This window comes from Neoarius graeffei, chromosome 20 (assembly GCF_027579695.1).
Source record: "Neoarius graeffei isolate fNeoGra1 chromosome 20, fNeoGra1.pri, whole genome shotgun sequence".
NCBI classification, from domain to species: Eukaryota; Metazoa; Chordata; class Actinopteri; order Siluriformes; family Ariidae; genus Neoarius; species Neoarius graeffei.
The window spans coordinates 16196764-16221434 of record NC_083588.1 but is presented as its reverse complement, the minus strand read 5'-3'; the positions used below and the strand labels follow the sequence as shown (position 1 = coordinate 16221434).

General features: G+C 41.0%; 1 protein-coding gene across 5 annotated transcripts in view; it reads right to left on the bottom strand.

The window, feature by feature from the left end:
• znf207a (zinc finger protein 207, a) overlaps positions 1-20817 on the bottom strand; it is a 31331-nt gene extending 10514 nt beyond the window's left edge. For all 5 annotated transcript variants that reach the window (XM_060901339.1, XM_060901335.1, XM_060901338.1 and 2 more), the window contains exons 1-5: positions 20690-20817; positions 8888-9014; positions 8664-8802; positions 8401-8574; positions 1935-2010 (exon numbers count right to left, since the gene is read on the bottom strand). In XM_060901339.1, coding sequence (XP_060757322.1) covers positions 1935-2010; positions 8401-8574; positions 8664-8802; positions 8888-9014; positions 20690-20730 — 557 coding nt within the window. In that variant the 5' untranslated portion in view covers positions 20731-20817. The remainder of the gene's footprint in view (positions 1-1934; positions 2011-8400; positions 8575-8663; positions 8803-8887; positions 9015-20689) is intronic.
• Between the last annotated feature and the right edge of the window lie 3854 nt (positions 20818-24671).

Below are 24671 nucleotides of genomic sequence, written 5' to 3'. Positions count from 1 at the left end.
AAGTCGTTCAAATTCTGTAAAGCTGCTTTGCGACAATGTTTATCGTTAAAAGTGCTATACAAATAAACTTGACTTAGGACAAAAACAATTGAAATCAGTCCACTGTAGAGTTACAACACTATAACTGGCAACCACAAAACAACTATAAAATATAATTCCATGGGGAAATCATCCATGCCAACATAAACCACTTGTTTTTGCCACCAAAAGACTAGTGATAATGTGGAAAGGATTACAGAGATCCATACAGAGCTGTCTGTCTACCTCAGGAACTAAAACTGTAGATTATTCCTACACTCATTATTTTACCTTTCTCTTCTCCTGGTCTCTGACGCAGCACCCCATTCACCACCTATAGCTGATTATTACATGAGGGATGTTTTCTAATGTTTACAAAAGGAGAAGTCAGGCACAATTTGTGAAGAAGTCCATTTCCAAAGTAATGCCAAAATATTTAGCGGATTACAACAGTCTGAAGGAGTGTCTGACATGTAAAGGGTGCGTTTCTCCCTTCAGTCTTCTCTTCAGGAGGTGAAATGCAAGCTCAATTGGGTTGAAGTCTGGTGGTTGACTTGCCCAGTCTAAACCCTTCCAATTTTCCCCCCCGATGAAGTATAGACCCCTTTCACTGACGTCACCCGAAACCGGAAGTAAACAGACCCTGCGCCATTTTGGAAGACCAACAAACTCGTGATAAGGGGATAATAACGGCAGCGGTATGTGAACCCACGAGAATAAAGTGGAGTGGCAAACGACTTAAACAAATCTGAGCTGTTTTAGTTATGATTTATTGGCCCAACAGTAGACTTGAAAGAAACCTGTGTGAGACTTGGCAAAAAACTGTGGATATAATGGATAAGTCTGTGCATGATCTGCGGACACTTTGAGGTAAGCAAACGCAAGAAATTCAGATTTAAAACATGCTAAATTGGCCCCAAGTTGATAACTGGATGAGGAGCAAGCCTCCCAGACTTCTACAATTTAATAATAATAATAATTTAGGATGGTTTGGGGCTTGCTCGCTGCTGCCAGGTTGGTTGTTGAGTAGCCTGACTGTTTTTTTTTCTTGCGTGTGGTATCATTGTTGACGCGAGGTTGTTTTTTGAACATGCCAATGTGGACACGATTTCCCCTGATGAGTTATGACTTCAGACGCGATGCGTGTGTGGAGGTGTGGAGTCCGCGTAATATGTGCGTAAGATAGGCTTCTCATGTGTTTGGAGATCCGCGCGCCGAGACAAGCGCAAGCACCCCCCCAAGGGAAAAAAAGGGACCCCCTGAAAATATCGGCATAGTTCGAACACTGAGTGTAGGCACTGGGTGTAAACAACAAATAGTTTACAATGTCTGGGTAGCAAACAGATGGCAGAATTGGTGTCCGGTCCTCCTTATGTTTCCATTCTCCCTTGCCGCGAGTCTTATCATATGGGTCAAACCCATCAATCACAGCCAGTTTCTCCACATACCGTGCCCTTTCTGCAGCTGGTAATGTACTCACATAACCAGAATTATCATCCATCGTGTCACTTTACTCTCGCTCGTACTTTGTTTTATATTGTGAGTGCATGTACTTGGTCTTCCAATATGGCACCTAACAAAATCTCGCGGCGCGGTGACGTCATGTGAAAGGGATCTATACATTCAGAGATATTGACTATTTCATCAATCTAACAGAGCACACCTGGACAACAAGAAACACCTGTCCAATATTTCTGATCACTTGAAAAACAAACCTCAAACAAAAGGTGCCATATTCCAAATCGTTTTCCACATCCAGACAAATCACAAAATGAAAAGTTGAAATTCTGATCTCTTTGCATTCATTTTTTGATCTCAGTGTAGAGCAAGAACAAGCGAGTTGGCCTTGCCGTTCCATTTCTTTCACAGGGTGTAATGTCTGTGCTTTCACATCATGATGATTTGTGAATTCTTACCCAGGTGGCATTCCTGGCATGACTGGGGGCATCCCTGGCATCATGGGAGGGACTGCAGGCATCATCGGAGGCATTCCTGGAACATATTAAAAACAGTAAAACAAAATTAAATTGCACAGACGCCTCAACAACACTGCTTCCAATACCATGTTAATCTCTGCCAAGTGCTGCAAGTGTATTTTTCCCCACACTAGGAAACACTGCAAAATGCAATATTCAAGCTCTTTGTGCTGCACACGCTCCATACAGCACAAGCTATGTTTCAATTATGCACTAATTCATCAAGTTAAAAATGGGGGGGGGGGGGGATTGGAGATCTGCAGGTGTGGTGGAGCAGGCTTCAGAATTCTCACTCTATTACGATGGATTGGTAGTGCATCTGCATGACTGCCGACACTGCACCAACCCACCTTTGAGCCAAGTGTCCAAGATATATGGCTGCAGGTCTGATGATACTACGACAAAAGCCTAGGTCACAACCGGACGTACGACTTTTTGGCCGTGCAATTTTTGGCGTTTCCCCAAATCGCTGCGTTTTTTTTGTTCGTGGAGAAAGACGTACGTTGGCTGTAAGTTTGTCTTGCAACCTGAAAAAAAAAAAAAAACGTAAGCACCCGTAGAGTTTGTTTGACATGACAAAGAACCTCTGCGGCCGGTCTGCGGCCAGTCTACGGCTCGAAAATCAGCACATCACACGCGCGCCCTCTGTGCGTTTCTTGCGTTTTTTGCATGTAGACCGGCCATAGGAGCACGTACGGCCGGTTATGACCGAGGCTAAAAATCAATCGATCATCGACCTAAGACCTAAAAAGTGTTCTGGTACCAAGCATACTTATGAACAGCCTTATGCTCAAACACTGTGGTCATTATGGACAGACTATGCCTAGCACAGTCAAATAACAGAGCACCACTCAGGTACACATCAGGTGGGCCGTTCCTCCCAAATCACACCCTTCCGGGTTTCACTACGGGAACTGGGGAGCTATGAGAAAACCTACACCTACTTGCCACCTCTCACCGAGGGCAACTCCAGAATAAAGCAAACTCCACCCTCTCTCCTGGAGTTTGTTGCCAGAGCCTGTACCATGCATTGAGGTAAACTAGACTATATCAAGCTGGTACTTGCACCACAGATGGCGCTCCCCAGAGGGCGACGTCGCGGAGCTCTGAGTCAAGTTATTTCTTTGTCTTCTTTTCCTTCTTACTTTTTTGTGCCAATTTAAGACACACTCTGCTAACGTTTTCTATGATCTGGCGATCTTATTACAGCTGAGAGAGAAGTGTCATTTCGGACTTTTCAACCAGAGCGCGCTGGAATCCTACCCTGAGCTAACATGCTATGCTGACTCGACGCTACGCCAGCCCCCCCGACAGGGAGCTCTCCTGAGGACAACAGGCCGAAGCGGAGGCGCAGCAGACAGGGAGGAGCTGACCGAAGGCTCCAGCGCTTGGTTAGAAAAGGAAGGCTAACCCTCCCGGTCATATCGTTTGCAAACGTTCAGTCTCTGGAAAATAAAATGGACGAACTCCACGCTCGGATTTCCACACAGAAGGATATTCAGGATTGCTCCATATTGTGTTTCTGTGAAACCTGCCTGGGAGAGAGGACACCCGACGAGGCAATAACACCAGATGGCCACACGGTCTTCAGAGAGGACCGATGCGCTGCAGAAAGCGGCAAGACTCATGGAGGAGGAACGGCCGCCCTCGTCAAACAATTCTGGTGTACCGATTAAGATCTCAAAATCTTGTTCTGAAAATGTGGAATATCTGACTTTGAAGCCAAGACCATTTTATCTGCCCAGAGAACTGCAATGCATCATTGTGAGCGTCATGTATATCCCCCCCCTCTGCCAAAGAGGAGGCTGCACTGAAGGAGCTACATGACATGATCAAGGAGCATGAAAACACGTATCCTGACGCTGCCGTCATTATTCTGGAAGATTTTAACCACTGCAATCTCCGGAAAAACATGCCTAAACTGCATCAGTTTGTGACTTTCCCCACCAGGGGAAATAAAACACTGGATCACTGCTACAGCAACATTAGAAACGCCTTCTCAGCTGAACCAAAACCCCATTTTGGAAAGTCTGACCACCTGGCAATCCGGCTCAAACCAGTTTACAACAAAAGGCTCAAGACAAAATCAGTCACAGTCAGAACCGTTAACACCTGGACTGAAGGTGCACAGACTAGCCTGCAGAGCTGCTTAGAGACCACAGACTGGAGCACTTTCAAAGAGGCCACTAATGACATCCACGAATACAGAGACTGTGAGCAACTACATCAGCTGGTGCACGTCCATATGTGCACATGTTCCCCAACCAAAAACCCTGGTTTAATGGGGACATAAAACAGAAAATCAGGAAGCGGCGGGAGGCCTTCAAGTCAGGAGATCAAGTGGAGTATAAGAGAGCCCAGTACGAGCTGCAGAAGTCCATCAGAGCAGCAAAAAGGGCTCACTCCCAAAAACTTGAAGGCTACTACCTCAACCACAACACACGCAGTATGTGGCAGGGAATCCAGTCTGTCACAAACTATAGGAGAACCACAGCAACCACAGACACCGTCCCCCCAAGATGTCACCCTGCCAGACAGCCTTAATACCTTCTACGCCAGGTTCGACAGGCTGAATAAGGACACTCCCTCAAAAGCCCCCCGTGACCCCACAGACACTGCCTTTCAGGTGACACACACACAGGTCCTGAAGGCTCTGAAGAAGGTGAACCCCCACAAGGCTGTGGGACCTGACGGAGTCCCTCCCAAAGTTCTGAAGGCCTGTGGGGAACAACTAGCTGGTGTGTATGCTGACATCTTCAACTTGTCATTATCCCAGGCTGTAGTCGCCTGTATTTTCAAATCTTCTACCATCATACCAGTCCCCAAGAGACCAGACACATCCACCCTAAACGACTTCAGACCAGTGGCACTCACATCAGTCGCCATGAAGTGCCTAGAAAAACTAGTCCTCACACACACCGACCACATGGTCCCGGACACTGTTGACCCCCTCCAGTTTGCCTACTGCCCCAATCAATCAGTGGACGACGCAGTAGCAATAGCCCTACACCACACTCTGCAACACCTGGAAAGCAGCAGAACGTATGCCAGGATGCTCTTCCTGGACTATAGTTCTGCCTTCCGCCCGTGCAAGCTGATCGAGAAGCTGACAGACCTTGGCGTCCCAACTCCCACCTGCAACTGAATTCTGGACTTCCTGACAGAAAGACCACAGGCGGTGAGAATGGGAGGACAGGTGTCTGCTGAGCTCACAGTCAGCACAGGATCCCCACAGGGCTGCTGCCTTAGCCCCAAACTCTTCACCCTGTACACCCATGACTGTGTCTCCACCCAGGACATCATCATCATCAAATACGCTGATGACACCACCATCCTGGGGCTCATCAAGGGGGGGAGATGAGTCAGGGTACAGGACCCAGGTAAACAACATTCTTGTCTACGGAGAGGAGAACGACCTCATCCTCAACACAGACAAGACCAAAGAAATAATACTGACTTCAGGAAGAATCCTCCCCCTCTACAGCCTCATCATCATCAAAGGGACTGAGGTGGAGAGGGCCGACAGCTACGGATTCCTGGGACTGCAGGTTACATCTGACCTGAGCTGGACTCTTAACACCACAGCCACAGTGAAAAAAGCCCAGCAAAGGCTGTATTTCATTAGGCTGCTCAGGAAAGCTGGTCTGAACCATTGCTCTCTCACCCTGGCCTACAGAGGACTGATAGAGAGTATCCTCACCGCTGGCATCACTGTCTGGTATGGTAACACCACACAGGCAGAGAGGAAGGCTCTGCAAAGGGTCATAAAGACTGTGGAGAGGATCATAGGGACAAAACCTCCTTCCATGGTATATGCAGCGCTGTCGGAAAAGAGCAGAGGCTCACTCCACCCAGCTCACTCTCTGCTCAGACACAAACACTGCACGTACAACCTGAGACACAGCAGAGCGGACAGCATCATCACTCATAGAACACGGTTCTTCAACAGCTTCTTCCCTGCCACAGTCAGACTGATGGCAAAACAAAACTATTGAATAAGTGTAACAATAACCCATTACTACCTCACTTCACTGGTCATATGTGATATATTATCATCATCTGTGAAATAGGATTATGTGTCATATACTCTCTCGTAAATGTGCACATTCTAACTGTGCAATATCCCCCACATAACTTTCATCCCCCTCCTAAAATGTGCAATATTTCCATATAACTTTCCCCTCTTTTCATAATCCAGGAACAGCACTCAGGACTAGCCTTTTATTTTATTACTGTCATTTAACATTTGCCCTGCTCTCCTTTTGTTTAATACTTGTATTTAAAATTTTGTACATATCACCATTTTGTATAGTGCTTTATATTTTAGTGTTCTATTTCCTAACATTGTATTGTGTAGGTGTTTTTTTTCCCCCACCTATTAAAAATGTAAATTGTACAATTATTCTGCCACAGAAAAAGAACAGTTCAAAAACCACTGAAAGCACAACATTACCATGAGGCGACTCATTTTAAATTTTTCGGATCATGGATCTGCCGACGGCAGTTTAATACTACCGCTAGAAAAAAAAAAAAGTCTGTGCATTTTTTATTTAACCGCCAAAACGTACAAAAAGAAATGTAAAAAAAAAAAAGTCACGTTTTTCTTGTAACAGCACTGTATCCCTGGTACTAGGTCATATTTCTTTAAGTAAAAAGTAATAGAATCGCAAATACAAACGACAGTGTGTTGTATATATCCACTTCAGCCGAGTCCGAAAACGAAACTATTTACGACATTGAGTATTCACTTGAATGTTATGGTATTTACGACCACTTTACGACAGTGTCAACCTCGTGCTGACCATGGCTGACGCTGACAGCATGGACTCCGAGCTATCGCCTCAACTGTACGTAAGCATAAAGTGTGGTAAAGAAAAGTCTTTTCACTGTCTCACTAACCAAAACGTGGGCGATTTCGTCTCTCAAGCGTTGAAAGTAAACAATGAAAAGATCAAAACGATCTTTGGTTCTCAGAAAGGTGGTGGTGATGTAACGAGCGTGATGCCGAATATGCCTGCCATAACGTTAGTTCGTGATTTTGGCTGCAAATATCTGACTGTGGAATTAGAAGAGGATGGTGCCGCAGAGAGTCCTATTGAATCAAGTAGCACGAATGTATCAGCCTTTGATGTGCTCATGAGAGCTCAACGGTCATATGACCACATATACCTTCAGAGAAGTAAGTACTGGAATGCTAGTCCGTGTTATAAACTTATACACAAGAACACACACACACACACTTTATATTTTTATATACGAGTGATTCCACGCTTATGGGTACTGAAATGGGGACATGAACTTATTCACCTAAAACCATTTCTTTTTTTACCATCAGGTCACAAAACATGTAATCTTTAATGAATGATATGTTAAAAGATAACTTTAATTTTCTGAGATGTAATAAAAACATATTTATATGCCAAAGTCAAGCCTATGAGTTCCAAAATGATGTCTGTTACATTACTTCTGTTACGATTGTCCATCTCGCGTCTGTTACAAATTAATTACAATCTAGCTATATACCATGTTAATCTTATTGAAAGAATGTGTATGTTTATTCTACTACACATGTTTATTAATTATATTTGCTAAAACATCACCTTCCTATGTTTCAAAAAGTAATTCTACATTGTTAAAATTGAGAATATATAATGTCCACAACACTTCTGTTACGTTCTGACTTTGGCATATAAATATGTTATTACATCTCAGAAAATTAAAGTTATCTTTTAACATATCATTCATTAAAGATTACATGTTTTGTGACCTGATGGTAAAAAAAAAAAAAAATGGTTTTAGGTGAATTTTTAAAAATAAGTTCATGTCCCCATTTCAGTACCCATAAGCGTGGAATCACTCATATATATATATATATATATATATATATATATATATATATATATATATATATATATACACACACACACAATTTTTTATATATATATATATATATATATATATATATATATATATATACACACACACACACACTATTTTTTATATATATATATATATATATATATATATATATATATATATATATATATACACACACATATATATACATATACACACACATACACTATTTTTATATATATATATATATATATATATATATATATATATACACACACACGTATGTAAAGTGTGTCTCTTGAATTTAAATTATTTCATCATCTTAATCTGACATTGAAATTTTGCCATGCAAAAATAAAATTGGACAAGGACACTTATTTCGACCAACATCAAAAATATGTTGAAAAAATCCGTGAACCTAAAGATAAAAAAATGGGTGGCCTGACTTTCATGAACGTGTACGTAAACTTCTGACTGCTAATGTACATTTTGCTAGTTTATTTTCATTACTAAAGTCAGTTAACAAAACGTTAGAACCTATTTGGGTCACCTGAGTAGCTCCCAGGTGGCATCCCTGGTGTGGGCACTGGTGCCATTCCAGGCTGTGCCATAGGAGCGTAAGCAGCCGGAGGCTGTGCCGTTGCCTGCTGGAATGATGGTCCTGCCTCTTCATCTTCATCCTCCTCATCCGAGTCATCTTGGTTTTGTTTCTTTTTCTGGTTTTCTGAGTCAAAACGAATTAGGGTTACACCTGTAACGTGTACATAAAAGGGTTACAGAATATACAAGTGAGAAAGGTTAAAAGTAAATTACCCTGCGTTTTCTGCTCGAGTACCCGTCTCCTTTCTTCCATATCTTTCTCTGGAATACCCTCCATCCCATAAATTTCCAGTTCGATGTCTGTTCTTCCAGGGATGGCATTGGGAACACCATCAATTGTTTCTTTGTGGACCTTCAACACAGAAGAGTAGAGCATTTCATTTGAACTTGAGCACCAAGGAGGAGATCATAGTTATAGAAACAAAACACATCCTCACCTGCATACAGTGGATGGCCAGGCCCGGACCAGTGTATAACTTTTTATGACATATGTGACACTTAAAGTGTTTGGCCTTCTGGTGCTGAATAAGAATCTTTTCATCGTCAAAATCCCTATTACAATACCTGCACCAACAGTTAAGGTCATACTGGAGCAAGATGGACACACGGATGATATCCAGCTAAATCAAGATGGTGTACGCTCGAGTTAGCTAAGCAATAAGTTGTACTGAGCGCACACATACGGTCTAATAATGTGTTCAAGGCAAGGTTGCAACTTTTATTTCCTCGTCTCAAACAAGCAAAAGCCACAGAAATCACCCACTCGACTTGAAATTTTAATTCTGCAACTTGGGGTAGTCTCAGCAACTACCAGATCCTTCCCTGTTTACGGAGTAACATCGAATCAACACAGCTGCACACACGGAAGAGTGTAAAGTACCCCTTCTCTACTTTTACACTGGTTTATAACACTATTGGCTTTCGATCATTTAATATACAGACACAGTACTTGACTGAGTCTGACCATATTAATCATTGTTTTGAGAAGGTAACCCTTCTACATACATGTTATAAATGAAACCTTTGAGTTATCACTCATAACTAATGCTCACTGGCTAGCTTATTACTAATGCTACTCGCTATTGCCCACTGTTGTTCCTGTAAGTTTAAGTTTATTAGCATTTATATAGCGCATATAATTGTACTATCTATATATATATATATATATATATATATATATATATACATATACATATATATATACACACACACACATACACACACACACACACACACACTATGGCACTTAAAATGTAAAAAGTAAAATAGAATAAAACTAGATACAATTTTAAATAATGATAGAGATAAAATTTAAAGTAAAAGTAAAATTAAAATGTAGACTAGAAATAAATTTAACAAATTAAGAATAATAAAATGAAAATAAAAATAAATAGAAATTAAGGGGTAATTTTAGTGTTGCACCGATACCGATACCAGTATCGGGCGGGGCCCTGATCTGGCACTAAAACGGTGGTATCGGTATTGGCGAGTAGCAAGAAATAGGGCGCCGATACCATTTACTGATGCTAGTATGACACTTGAACGCAGCCTTCTCTCTCCCGACACTCACTACACTCTGTTGTGTGATCACACATGATCACTGTGCATGCCTGCCAAGCACGCCAAGCAGCTATTGCTATTGACCTGCTCCAGACCAATGAGAGCCGGCCAATAGCCGCTCTTAACCAATACAGGGGCAGCTTTTTCATGCGGAGGAAAAACAAACCACGAGAAGAAAATGTCGGCGGTCTGGATATATTTCAGCATAGAAACTCCGGCGAGTACAATGGCTACATTGTACTGAAAGTTTCGAGAGGTGGAGTTAAATCGGCCAGTTTCAATACCTCGAACCTGATAAAACATTTGAAGACGAAACATGTGAACGAACACAAAGAGTTTCTACTGGATTCACTTTGTATTAGTCTTTTTCCTGTTTCACAAAGGTAAGCAGCAGCCTGACAAAGACATGATAGCAATGATTTTACATCCAAGTATGCAGCTCTTCATATATATATATATATATATATATATATATATATATATATATATATATATATATATATATACACATACATACACACACACACACACACATACATTTCAAACGGAGTGGTATTGGTATCGGCCGGTACTGCACAGCCAGGTATAGGTATCGGGGCCAAAAAAATGGTATCGGTGCAACACTAGGTAATTTAACAACTTAAGATCTTAAAAAAAAAAAAAAAATCCACTGGCCACGTTTGTAGCCTACGAACATGACCAGGACTGTTTATGATTTGAATTTTAACTCAACATATCATGGAAAGTCCTGGAGAAAAGATGAGTTTTCAATTTGCTGCGAAACTCCTCACAAGAGTCAATTGATTTTAAGGATACTGGGAGGTTATTCCATAGTCTAGGACCACAAACACTAAAGGACCTGTCAGCAAAGGTCTTCCGTGTAGTTTTAGGAATGGTAAGAAGACGACCTTGACCTGATCTCGTAAATTCCCTGACACTAATATAACCCTTTTCCACCAAATCAGTTCCAGGGCTGGTTCGGGGCCAGTGCTGGTGCACAACTCGTTCAACTTGCGAGCCAGCTGAGAACCAGTTTGCTTTTCCATAGCTCGCGGTGCTAAGGGTAGTCACGTCATTACGTCGCTGTATACGTCAGTTACGTTGCTGTATACGTAATTACGTCACTGTATACGTCAGTTACGTCGCTACATTTGCATAAACCTTGGCGCGAATATCGAAGCAAAAACAACACGGAAGAAGCAGCAGCAACAACAATAATAATAATGGATGACTTCGCGTTTGTACAGCTGCTGCTTCTCGTCGCTTAAAAATGACGATCTTTCGCGGTCTTGTTATTGTTGTTGGTCTTAACAACTCCGCCCCCCGCTGACATAAGCGGTTCTTTCCTCTGGCCCAGCAGAGAGTTGGTGCTAGCCTGGAACCAGTTTTTCTGGCCCCAGAGCCAGTTCTTTGTCAGTGGAAACAGAAAACCCGGTTCCAAACTAAGCACTGGCCCCGAACCAGCCCTGGAACTGCTTTGGTGGAAAAGCGGCATAAGTAAGTCACTAAGGTACTTCGGGGCGAGATGATGGAGGCACTTGAAAACTAAGAGAGTGATCTTGAACTCAGTCCTGAAGGCAACTGACAACCAGTGTAGGTCATATAGTGCACGAGTGGCACTGTCAGACCTGTACTGGAACTTCAGTCCAAAACACTGCATGGATTTTTGAAGTTCACGATAATGGAACAATAAAAGCTACACAGACCCGTAAATGTAAAAATGCAGTTAAAGTAGCTTTTTATGAGTTTTACACACTTTTTCTGGAAGCACCCATTTTTTCCCCCCCACTTCACACACTGAACCTGCCAAGATGGGGAAATTATGTCATGACAACTTACAAGGCACCTTCTTAAAGCAGCAAATTAACACAGCCAACGTTATAGATTTAACCAAGTTGTGCGTCTATATATTAACTGATTTACAATTTAAAAAAAAAAAGGTAGAGAAAGGGTAACATTCACTGTTCATGTGTGCGGCCATGCTCATTTGACATCACTAACCCAAGTTGAAATTTCAAGTTGAGGGGTGTTTTTCCCTGCGGTCTTTGTGAGCCCTGTGTTTTCTGAGATCTTTGCAAACACGGCCTGTGGTTCTACATGGGGTCCACGAACAACGGATTCCTCCCCCCAGTTAAATCATACTCATTATGAAAGATATTCATTCATGTTCAATATTCAGCTCTTATAGTTAGTAGTCTTTGTGACTGGCCCTTTAAACTGCATAGGAAGTGAATTTTTTTTGACGTTTCAATCAACACACTGTTGAAACATACAACTGCAAAGTTTGAGATGACAAGAATAATAAAAACTGATGTTTTTATGAGGCAAAGTTGTTTCATGGGTTTACAAACAAACAAAGCCTGTGTATAACCCATGGCCAAAACATATACAAACACTGCCATCACCTCAGTTCAGGGATGTGAGTGACAAATTTTAAAAAAAGAGGAAAATTTTTAGACCCCGAAGGGGTCGTCACGACAACGAAGTTGTCATGGGGAGGGTATGGGAGGGTGTGCCCTCCCATTGGTGGGGGTCTGGGGGGTCTCCCCCACGAAAATTTTTGTAAAAAGGACTTAAAATGGTGACACTTTAAGCACATAAAATGTAAAATTTCTAAATTAGCACATTTCAGTTTAAAAAATGTTTTGGTCAAATTTCATGGTGCTTTAGTGATACATGTTTCAGAACTTTACAAAAAAATTTTGAAAATGAGAAAAAAGTGTCATGTTTCAGGTTTGGGGTGCCGTGTCTGGCCTTAAGTCTGAAAAATGTTACCATTGATACCAAACTACCACCACTACAAATGTCATGTTAGGCCATATGAAAATAATTTCTTGTTTCTCATCACTATTTTTCCTCAAAATGGGTAGGACGGGCTTATTTTATTTTTATTTTATTTTGTTTTATTTTTCTGCTATGTGGGGGATAAAACACGAAAAATTGGAATGGTTGGAGCAGACTCTGGTTTCAGAGGCATGACGCTAAATTACCAGTGTAAAAAAAAAAAAATGTTTATGGTGGGTCAATTTTTTTTGGTTCGGGCTGTAATGATTATGAGGAACAAGAATATAATTTTATGTGGCCTTACATAACTAGCAATAAAATTTAAACCCTGCCACCAGTTCATAGTACATGTACTTACTCTCTTCAATCAGACCTAACACCTGAAAAATTAATGGCTAAATAAAATTCCACACTTTCTGTGAAGTTTATACTTGCAATATAATTTCAGATTAAACCTAATCATTGTTCAAATGTATCTGTAAATATTAAATGTGCTAGTGATAAATTAGATTGGAATTATCACATTATTTTCAGAGAACTAAAAATTTCATTCAAAAAGTAACAGTGAAGGTAATGTTTTTAATACGTAGGATAAAACATTATTATTATTATTATTATTATTGATGCCTACCTGGCAATGCATAGTTAGTCTTCTGAATCTCAACTCAACTCCTGTGTTTTTCGCTTTTCACGTGTCCACTGAGAGTCACAAATCCACGCCGTCCGTAGTTCAGTTCACAGCAACACAATTTGCAACGTGCGATTCCTTTCTTGTTGAGTTTTTCAAAAACCAAACTAAAAACACTTCCATCGGGAGCTTTGCGCTCTAACCAGTCCCAACGCCACTTATTTTCAATGCCAGAATCTATTTTCGTGACATCGGACTTCACAGACAACGCCGCCATTTTCATTCATACTCGTACATACCTGCCAACCTTGGAAAAAAATTTTGAGTAGCAACTTATCGTGGCGGTGCAGCGCAGCACGGCGTGAGGTCAGGCACATTTGCTGATCAGTATTGATTGTAATGAGGGAGCATGTGAACAATGTATTACTAAGCACAGAGTTCCCACTCACCACCATATCTAGTTATTCAACATACAAGCAGACTATGAAGAAAACAAGAACTCTTAATGAAAAGGCATGAATATATTTCCAATGCTTTCACCAAGACATTTGGCACAAGGCAACTGTGCCCCAAAAATATGTCCTTTATACAGACCTTAAACTTAAAGATAAGGGATAAATGTACTGCCTTTGGCATATTGTGTCTTAAATACATTGGGAATTATAAACAACAAAGAATCCCAAATAGCATGCTATGTCCCTTTTGACATTTAGCATTATATTGTATAGATAACAGAAAAACCAAAGGGCTATAGCCTATGTCTTTTAAAACAGACGCCGGCAGTCTGCAAAACACACACACACAATCCTTTTTTCATAAATTTAGTTTTGACCATAAAAGAGATTCTGTTGCTCCTCGCTACACTAAACATCGAAAGTGAATATTCCAGAGTACCTATATAAATATATTTTTTTCAATATTAATATTTAGTAAATGCAAACTGATAACCACACTTACAGAAAAACTTACTGAAAATAAATTATAGGCTACTCTGGCCTATCCAATAACATAGCCTTTATAATATTCACTGACCTGGCCTAATTTGGAAAAAACTAATGGCCTATGTATATAAATGCAAGCATTTCTATGTTAGCAATATTATTACCTGTATTTCCTTGATGGCTAATGTCAAAATCATAATTGCACACTGTGCAAAACGCATGATTAGGCAGTTTAGGGGGCGGAGGCATGGCAATTGATCTTGATACTTCGTTAGGAACTTCTGAGGGGCATAGACTCGCTTCTTTTTAGATTTGCTAACCTCTCTCTGTCAGTATCCTCATCTGACGTCATGTGTATTATTAACTGCAAGGCACGCGCATACACAAAACACACATCATCCACTACACGCACTTACGTGAAAACACTTCGTGCGCTGCTCATTGAATCTCACATGCACGAGTAGCCTAGTTCAGAAGATTTTAACGCGTCTATCGGTCGACTGGATGGAAACGTCAGTAGGCTACTACATTTTCACTTTAGGCTATGCAATATTTTTTGGATTGAGAAGCCTGGGTCAAATATCAAAACAAGCTGGAACAAATATTTCCTTCAGATAAGGCGGAACACTGTGGGTTGTCCTTGCTTTATTCACAATGCCCTTGCCCTGCCCATTTACCTTCAAAACGGTGTTTAGCACCGTCCTCCCTTGTAAAACCAGTCACAGTATGAAGATCGACCGAGAGGGATGAAAATCAATGTCGTTACTTTCGTTTTGACGGCTCCTCGGCTCTCCGCTTCGCCTCATAGCCTAGGCCTATTTGAAGAGTTTAAAACTAGCGCTGTGATTGGTCGAAGTCTTCTTTTCTCTACAGGTTGCTGGTCAATGCGGTTACACCCATAGACGAGTTGCCTAGTGCGCGAATGCACAGACAGTTGAACCGGAATATTAAAGATCTTTCTAGAGGTCTGCGCTGGACAGAATTTTCAGTACCGCTCCCGCAAAGAATTATGATTTTCAGTCCCGCTCCCACCTGCCATATTTTGTCCCGCTCCCAAATCCCGCATGATGCAGACGTTCGCGTTATTTCTCACGAAAGTTCTTGTCATTGGCTTGGGGAATTAAACATGCTGAGCTTAGCTGAGCTCTCCACTGACCGATCCTTCACCTAGTGCACGTAGCGAGGGTGCGCGTTGCCAGGCGGCATGCGCAGCTGAGGCTTTACAGAGATGCCCAACACACCTACCAACATCTACAGTGGATATTAAGAATATTGTACATAGCTTATATGTCACTCCTCACATTTACATTCTAGGAAATACAAGTAGGCCTATAAGAAATTAATATAATTTAAAGACACAGCGTGATGGTGGCCCGCCCCCTACTTTGAGTGGATTTGAGCATAAATATCTACAGCTCACATTCAGGGGTGCGTTTCCCAAACAACCAACCAAGTTAGCATTAAACCAATATGGTACGATGCAAGTTTGAACTAACTAACATCCAAAAAACGACTGTTTCCCAAAGCTGTAGTACCAACTTGGTCTGAACCAAGTTGATTTGAACCAACACAGTTCAAACCACGATGTTTTCAGATGTGTTCGGATGGTCTCGTTTATTGTCGGAATTCAGAGAAACAACCCGAAGTTGGCTGACAGTGCGAACGGCATTTCACCATTAAATGACCGTTAAGCCAAATTTGGTGCGTCCATAATCTTCCCCTGATGCTTGCAACTTGGTGTAGATGTTCATTTAGACTAATATAAAATTGCAATACCCCTCATTTGGAAATCACGTGTAAACAAAAGGCATCTCCATAAATTAAAGCATCATATACTAGTTTTGGCTATAAGGCTATTTGCCCTGATTAAAAATAGCTAAGCAAACTGCTGTGAGATGGCACAGATAACGTTCTGTAGATCTACATGTTGTGTATTTATAGGTGGCATTGTTAGGTTTATTGTAAGTTTATTGTTTAGACTCTGACATTCTGCTGACACATTCCAAGTTGAGCGCTGCATGCGCTCATGATTGACAGCTCTCACTTTGATTGACAGCTCTCAGTTTGCGCACTTGCACTCCCACTTTCTTTTTAAAGCAGCACTTCTGAAGCACTGTGAGCTTCACTAGAGGAGCTCTGCTCTTCTGCCACGATCGGAGATCTCAAACACGGAAGAGCGGAAAGGAATCGGAAACGTACGCGAGATTAGACCACATCCGCAAATTTAGGCATCTTAAAATGTTTTTATTAATGCCAAATAAAATATCCAGCACAAATTATATATGATAGACATAAATTAATAATTTATAAATTTTATTTTAAACACGTTTTTAGTTAGCGGGACTGCAGCTTATCACCTCCCCCTCCCGCCCGAAATGAGCTTTCAAAATTTGCCCCGCGCCGCACTGCTTTGCGTTGGGTCCCGCGGGAGTGCAGAGCTCTACTTTGAACTCAAAGCCATCAATGGCTTTTTGCGTATTTTGAAGTGTTAAATCGTAGCAGCGTAGATTGATGTCTAAATGCGTATCTGCTACGCAAAATGCGTAAAGGTTGGCAGGTCTGCTCGTAGCAGTGCATGTACAATAGCGACTCCTCTCCACACAGCGATAATGATCAGATCGCTGTAAGGAGCTTTCGTCACTTCCGCTTAGTAAAATCCGGAAAAGTTTCGCGCCAGACTTTACCGAATATATATATATATATATATATATATATATATATATATATATATATATATATATATATATATATATTTTTTTTTTTTAATTTTAGAAAACGCGGAAAACGATTTTTTTACGCGGAAAGGCAATTTGAAAAACGCGGATTTCCGCGGAAACGCGGAGATTTCACATCCGTGCTCAGTTACAAACTTACCATCAGATTTCACTAATAGCAGACAGTAAAAACACACACAAAAAAACACCCAGGAGGTCGATATTGTGTCACTGAAGCACCAAATAATAAGTAATTATTGGACGAGGCTGAACAAAATATTTGTTTCACGTTTCCTTTCTTTCAATTAATCATTTTATTCAAATAATGTAGTTTAAAACTAACCAAGCCTCAACTGCTACCATTCTTTCATAATGTGCTTCTAATACTGTCTGAGTCAGACCATCAATATCAGCTTGCTCATCCATTCGCTCCTTTCATATAGCCCACAATCTACTGCGTGGTTGGAAACTTCCAGTGCCCAGGCTGCTGAGAACGGTACAAAAAACAATACTGGGCTATATAATCAGTTTTGATGTTCAAATATTACAGGTTTACATGGTCTCTCAGATGTTTTTCCAAGATTAATACTGCTCGAAATGATCGTAAATGTGCAATCGATGTTCGAATATCGGATGCAAGCTGAAATGTGATGTTATTAGATTGCTTTTATATGTCTAGTTACTGGTTCCATGGTATTTTTCGTCAGCACAGAAGCTTTTAAATCGCCCATACAACCCTTTCACACTCTGCATTGTTGACATGAAATACATGTTCCAGCTTCAGCACTATAACTCTGGCCAACAACAGTGTACATTTACACTGATGACAAGTCGTAAATGTGCAAATCATTTCCAGCAGTATTAATCTTGGGGGGGGGGGGGGGAAATCTGTGAGAACATGTAAACTTGTGATAATATTTGAATATCTGACATTTCAGCATCCGATATTTCAACATCCAAACTGATTTCCAGCCCAGTATTGGTTTTTGTACCGTTATCAGCAGCCTGGGCCTGGCCACCAGAAGATTGCAGGATATAAGAAATGGGCGAATATTGTTATCTTGGTCTTCGACATCAGCAGTGGTTCGTGTTCGTATGGGTAGTACCTCACTGGGCTGCGACAGCCTGCGACTAGTTGGAGAGACAACAACTGCGATAAAATATGCGAATTAGCGACAATTTTCACTTGGAATCACACTGAATTGATATTCGCATATTTTACCGCAATTGTTGTGTCTCCAACTAGTCGCAAGCTGTCGCAGCCCGGCTTTCCCTCGGCAGCCAGGGAAGTAGAGGAAGCCTCATGGAAACTGACTTGAGAAGGGTTTGCGACGGCTTTGCGACACCAGTGACGCATTTGCGGCTATTTTGAGAGAAATTTTGTCGCACGAATTTTTTGAACATGTTCAAAATTCAGCGACGAAGGAGCGACACTTTGCGACTCGTGCGAGGAAATTGAGAAGACACTTTTGAAACTCTCTCACGAATGACGTTTGCAATTTGTTGCAAGCTGTCACAGCCCAGTGAGATACTGGCTTAAAGTGCATATTCTGGAACAATTTCGTTTTTTTTTTTATATGAAAGTATGTCCCTTTACACACTCATCCAGAAGGGTAATTTTGCACAAGGCCATCTGTCTACAGCAGAAAAAAAATAAGATAACAAAACGCATCCGGAAAAATCCCGAGGGAGTCTGGAGCCAGATTCGTGACGTTACCTGCGGAAGCGCCAGCAGGCTGCGCGAGCTTTGCACGGTTTCAGTGCACAGCCTGTGTAGACCAAGCGCTCCCATTTCTCTCTCATTGTCCGGTCTTTTGGAAAACGATGAGTACTAATCCCATCAAGATTGGTGTTGCTACACCCTCCTACGATACATCTGTTAACCATTTTAATAATTACGCGATAACGTTGAAGAAATTTGCAGAAAACCACCAGATCATTTTCTCATAAACAAACCAGCGCTGATGTAGGATTCAGAAGGACGCGTCCTGCACACGATGTCACGAAAATCATTGCTTCCCGGGAAATCCAAATGCAAAGTTTTTTCAGAGGCGGACCAATTCAACTCAAATGGCTTGATTTCAACTGAATTTTGCTGGTATTGCGCAAGGTAAAAAAAATTGCGCAAAATGCAAAATGTGACAGATATTTGACCAAAGTTTAATATAAAATAGGAGAATTACATTGATCTTGCTCCTGAATTTATCCGTGACGCACTTTAAGGTGCATACTGGCTGTTAAAATCTTCGTAGTCGGCTTCTGCTTCATTTGAACTACCTTGAGGGCTAGAATTGGTGATTCATTCCACTCAATCACTAGACAGCTTTATAATCATTAATAAAAGGCTGATAATATACGTTGTATAGACAACCATAAACAAAGCGTTGGGAAAAACAAGCAGTTAGCAACCAGCGTGACGTCAGCAAAGTACTTCCGGCAATAAAACTCCACACAGTCCTCCGGCCTTTTTTTTTTTACTTTAAAGATACACTACCGTCCAAAAGCTTGGGGTCACCCAGACAATTTTGTGTTTTCCATGAAAAAGTCACACTTTTATTTACCACCATAAGTTGTAAAATGAATAGAAAATATAGTCAAGACATTTTTCTGACTATTTTGAGCATTTAATCGACCCCACAAATGTGATGCTCCAGAAACTCAATCTGCTCAAAGGAAGGTCAGTTTTATAGCTTCTCTAAAGAGCTCAACTGTTTTCAGCTGTGCTAACATGATTGTACAAGGGTTTTCTAATCATCCATTAGCCTTCTGAGGCAATGAGCAAACACATTGTACCATTAGAACACTGGAGTGAGAGTTGCTGGAAATGGGCCTCTATACACCTATGGAGATATTGCACCAAAAACCAGACATTTGCAGCTAGAATAGTCATTTACCACATTAGCAATGTATAGAGTGGATTTCTGATTAGTTTAAAGTGATCTTCATTGAAAAGAACAGTGCTTTTCTTTCAAAAAGAAGGACATTTCAAAGTGACCCCAAACTTTTGAACGGTAGTGTATAGCTGTGGTTGAATAGGGTTTTCTTTTGTTTTTACGCATTTTAAAAAAAAAATAAAATAAAAAAGTGCTTTATTTGCTTATTGCACAGCAGGTAAAAACGAACAAAAAGCTCACTTCATATGCACTTTAAAATCAAATAACTTTAAGCCAAACAATAACAACAAGCAGAGCTAGGTCTATAAAAATATCAACTGGAACCTGATATTTTCTTCGTCATGTCAGCTGGAATTTGAGGAATAAAAAGCGCTAAAGCACTAAAAAAAATAATAAATATTAGTCATACCGAAATGCTCAGGAACTAAATATCGCTACTGCACCTCTGCCCCTGTGACAAATAAGTCTCGAATCTTATAGCAGTCTTTAGCTACGAAATGTTATAAGAATCCTAGATGATACTACAAAAGACAAACCTGGTGATGAACCATTAAAATATCAGACAAATAACAGATTATTTCTATAATACTTAAAGCTGACTAACAGAATAAGCCGGCGCCTGAAATCGTGTTTTGCTAACTTGGCTAAGTAACTAGCTAACAAACCAGATTTTTCTACTTCAAATATCAAAACCAGCAGCTTTTCCCAGAAAGGATACCAACACCATGGCTTCATCTGCTTCTTCTTTTTCCTCCCCATGCCTCAGTAGAGTAATATAGCTATAATTTGTTCGTAAAATCACCAAGCCGCGGTGCACAGACTGAATAATTAGCAAAAGAAAATGGCGCCGACGGAACTGTGTGAAACCGGAAGTGTGAAACTGTGGTGTTCCGGTATCGCCTTCTAATGGAGTGGAGTGTGAGAATACACCAGAAAGGAGCAATAAACAAGAAAAGGGAAGGGAAAAAAGCTAGTGATAGAGTTGCTACTAGTCTGGTGTCCAGGCTTCCACTACAGTGGTGCTTGAAAGTTTGTGAACCCTTCAGAATTTTCTATATTTCTGCATAAATAGGACCTAAAACAACATCAGATTTTCACACAAGTCCTAAAAGTAGATAAAGAGAACCCAGTTAAACAAGTGAGACAAAAAATATTATACTTGGTCATTTATTTATTGAGGAAAATGATCCAATATTACATACCTGTGAGTGGCAAAAGTATGTGAACCTTTGCTTTCAGTATCTGGTGTGACCCCCTTGTGCAGCAATAACTGCAACTAAACGTTTCCGGTAACTGTTGATCAGTCCTGCACACCGGCTTGGAGGAATTTTAGCCCATTCCTCCGTACAGAACAGCTTCAACTCTGGGATGTTGGTGGGTTTCCTCACATGAACTGCTCGCTTCAGGTCCTTCCACAGCATTTCGATTGGATTAAGGTCAGGACTTTGACTTGGCCATTCCAAAACATTAACTTTATTCTTCTTTAACCATTCTTTCGTAGAACGACTTGTGTGCTTAGGGTCGTTGTCTTGCTGCATGACCCACCTTCTCTTGAGATTCAGTTCATGGACAGATGTCCTGACATTTTCCTTTAGAATTTGCTGGTATAATTCAGAATTCATTGTTCCATCAATGATGGCAAGCCGTCCTGGCCCAGATGCAGCAAAACAGGCCCAAACCATGATACTACCACTACCATGTTTCACACATGGGATAAGGTTCTTATGCTGGAATGCAGTGGTTTCCTTTCTCCAAACATAACGCTTCTCATTTAAATCAAAAAGTTCTATTTTGGTCTCAACTGTCCACAAAACATTTTTCCCATAGCCTTCTGGCTTGTCCACGTGATCTTTAGCAAACTGCAGACAAGCAGCAATGTTCTTTTGGAGAGCAGTGGCTTTCTCCTGGCAACCCTGCCATGAACACCATTGTTGTTCAGTGTTCTCCTGATAGTGGACTCATGAACATTAACATTAGCCAATGTGAGAGAGGCCTTCAGTTGCTTAGAAGTTACCCTGGGGTCCTTTGTGACCTCGCCGACTATTACACGCCTTGCTCTTGGAGTGATCTTTGTTGGTCGACCACTCCTGGGAGGGTAACAATGGTCTTGAATTTCCTCCATTTGTACACAATCTGTCTGACTGTGGATTGGTGGAGTCCAAACTCTTTCGAGATGGTTTTGTAACCTTTTCCAGCCTGATGAGCATCAACAACGCTTTTTCTGAGGTCCTCAGAAATCTCTTTCGTTCATGCCATGATACACTTCCACAAACATGTGTTGTGCAGATCAGACTTTGATAGATCCCTGTTCTTTAAATAAAACAGGGTGCCCACTCACACCTGATTCTCATCCCATTGATTGAAAACACCTGACTCTAATTTCACCTTCAAATTAACTGCTAATCCTAGAAGTTCACATACTTTTGCCACTCACAGATATGTAATATTGGATCATTTTCCTCAGTAAATAAGTGACCAAGTATAATATTTTTGTCTCATTTGTTTAACTGGGTTCTCTTTATCTACTTTTAGGACTTGTGTGAAAATCTGATGATCTTTTAGGTCATATTTATGCAGAAATATAGAAAATTATAAAGGGTTCACAAACTTTCAAGCACCACTGTATTTCACTGTCATTTGTCCGGTTTGCCATGTTCTCCCAAACAGTTGTAGGTTTGCTTTACTTCCACTACAACAGTCACCGAGTGCCTGTGATCTTCAGGCCCTCAGGAGACACTGCATTCATACATGTCAACCTATACGGAATGTCTGTATTTTATACAGATTTGATTCAATAAACGTAGTATACGGGCGTACAAATAAAGTTATACGGATTCTTTAAAAAAACTTCAATATTTATTTAGAGCTATAATCAATTCCCATGATGATAAAAGAGCGCATAACATTTACAAACGTACTGTACACCACAGAAAGCACAAACAGCCAGTAAAGAGTCTTATGAAATCACGCGTTATCTTGTGGTAGCGAGACTTCGTTCCACTTCTGATCATGCACACACCGCATTGCGAGAATCCCGCCAACCGGGAAGCAACATTTTGTTTGAAACGCATATTTCCACCTGAGCGACTTTCACTAGCGACTGAAAAGATTCTGAATGGGCACTCCGGCAAGATCAACACAGACACTTGCTGTGACATGCAGCCTACACTACGTTCAGACTGCAACCTGAAACGACCCATATCCGATTTGTTGTGAAATCCGATTTTTTTGTTAGGCCGTTCACATTACCAATTATATGAGACTTGTATGCGATCTCCAGTATGAACGGAAAACGACCCAAAAGTGTCCCGCATGCGCAAATTGACACGTAATAAGCACATCTACGTAATACGTAAACAAAAAAAAAGCGCACTCTTCAAGTTTGCAACTAAAGCATGGAGATGAGGCGAGACCTGGCGATGTGGTTTTTGTGGCGGCGGCTGAACTCACACAATAATCTGATTAATGTGGGCAGCAGACTAATGAGACCGAAGGTGTCAAATTACTGGAAATTTCCAGAACAATCTTATAATCTTGTAATACAGGATGGTTTAAGTTATAAATCAGTTATAGAAACTGTTTTATTTAATCAGGCTAACAGATCAACATCCAGGTCCCTACCAAATCCACCATTAGCTTGATCAATTCTATAAAAGTCTATTTAAATTCTGAAAACTGTACAAATGTTGTTGTTTTCCACCAAAGAGGCGGGATTAGCCAACGCAGAATAGTGACGTTTGTCTCTTGTTGATGACGTGTAGGTCGCATGAATGCGACCTGTCCGGTCAGACTTCAGTCGCATGTGAAAATAACGGATATGCATCGGAATTAGGACCACATATCCAAGCGGCCTGGGTCGCATGTGAAAAAAATCGGATCTGTGTCGTTCAGATTGTCAATAACAAATCGGATACAGGTCGCATATGGGCAAAAAAATCGGATATGGGTCGTTTCAGGGTGCAGTCTGAACATAGTCTTAGTGAGGTATTGGTGCAGAGTGCTAAAAAAGCTGTCATGGAGTACAATTCAGAACATTAGAGTGACACTTTGTGTTTTTGTCGAACATTGGAGCTTTGTATTCATTCTGAAGGTTTGTTATTAATATTGAATAAAAAGTAACTTGGATATATCATTGTTAATTATCATTCAAATTTTAGGTAAATTATTTTAATTTGCATCTTATACGGATTTTATAAGGGAAATACGGATTTTGGAAGTTGGTTATACAGGTTTGATTGACCAAAGGTTGACATGTATGTGCATTAAAAACAGTGAACAGAACAGATCTGTGAAAACAGTTCATTACTGCATCCACAAATGCCAGTTAAAACCAGATATGAACAATATCCAGACACACTGCCACCTCGTCTGGGCCCGAGCTCTTTTACGATGGGCTGAGGTCTGACAAATCTCATCTCATCTCATTATCTCTCGCCGCTTTATCCTGTTCTACAGGGTCGCAGGCAAGCTGGAGCCTATCCCAGCTGACTACGGGCAAAAGGCGGGGTACACCCTGGACAAGTCGCCAGGTCATCACAGGGCTGACACATAGACACAGACAACCATTCACACTCACACCTACGGTCAATTTAGAGTCACCAGTTAACCTAACCTGCATGTCTTTGGACTGTGGGGGAAACCGGAGCACCCGGAGGAAACCCACGCAGACACGGGGAGAACGTACAAACTCCGCACAGAAA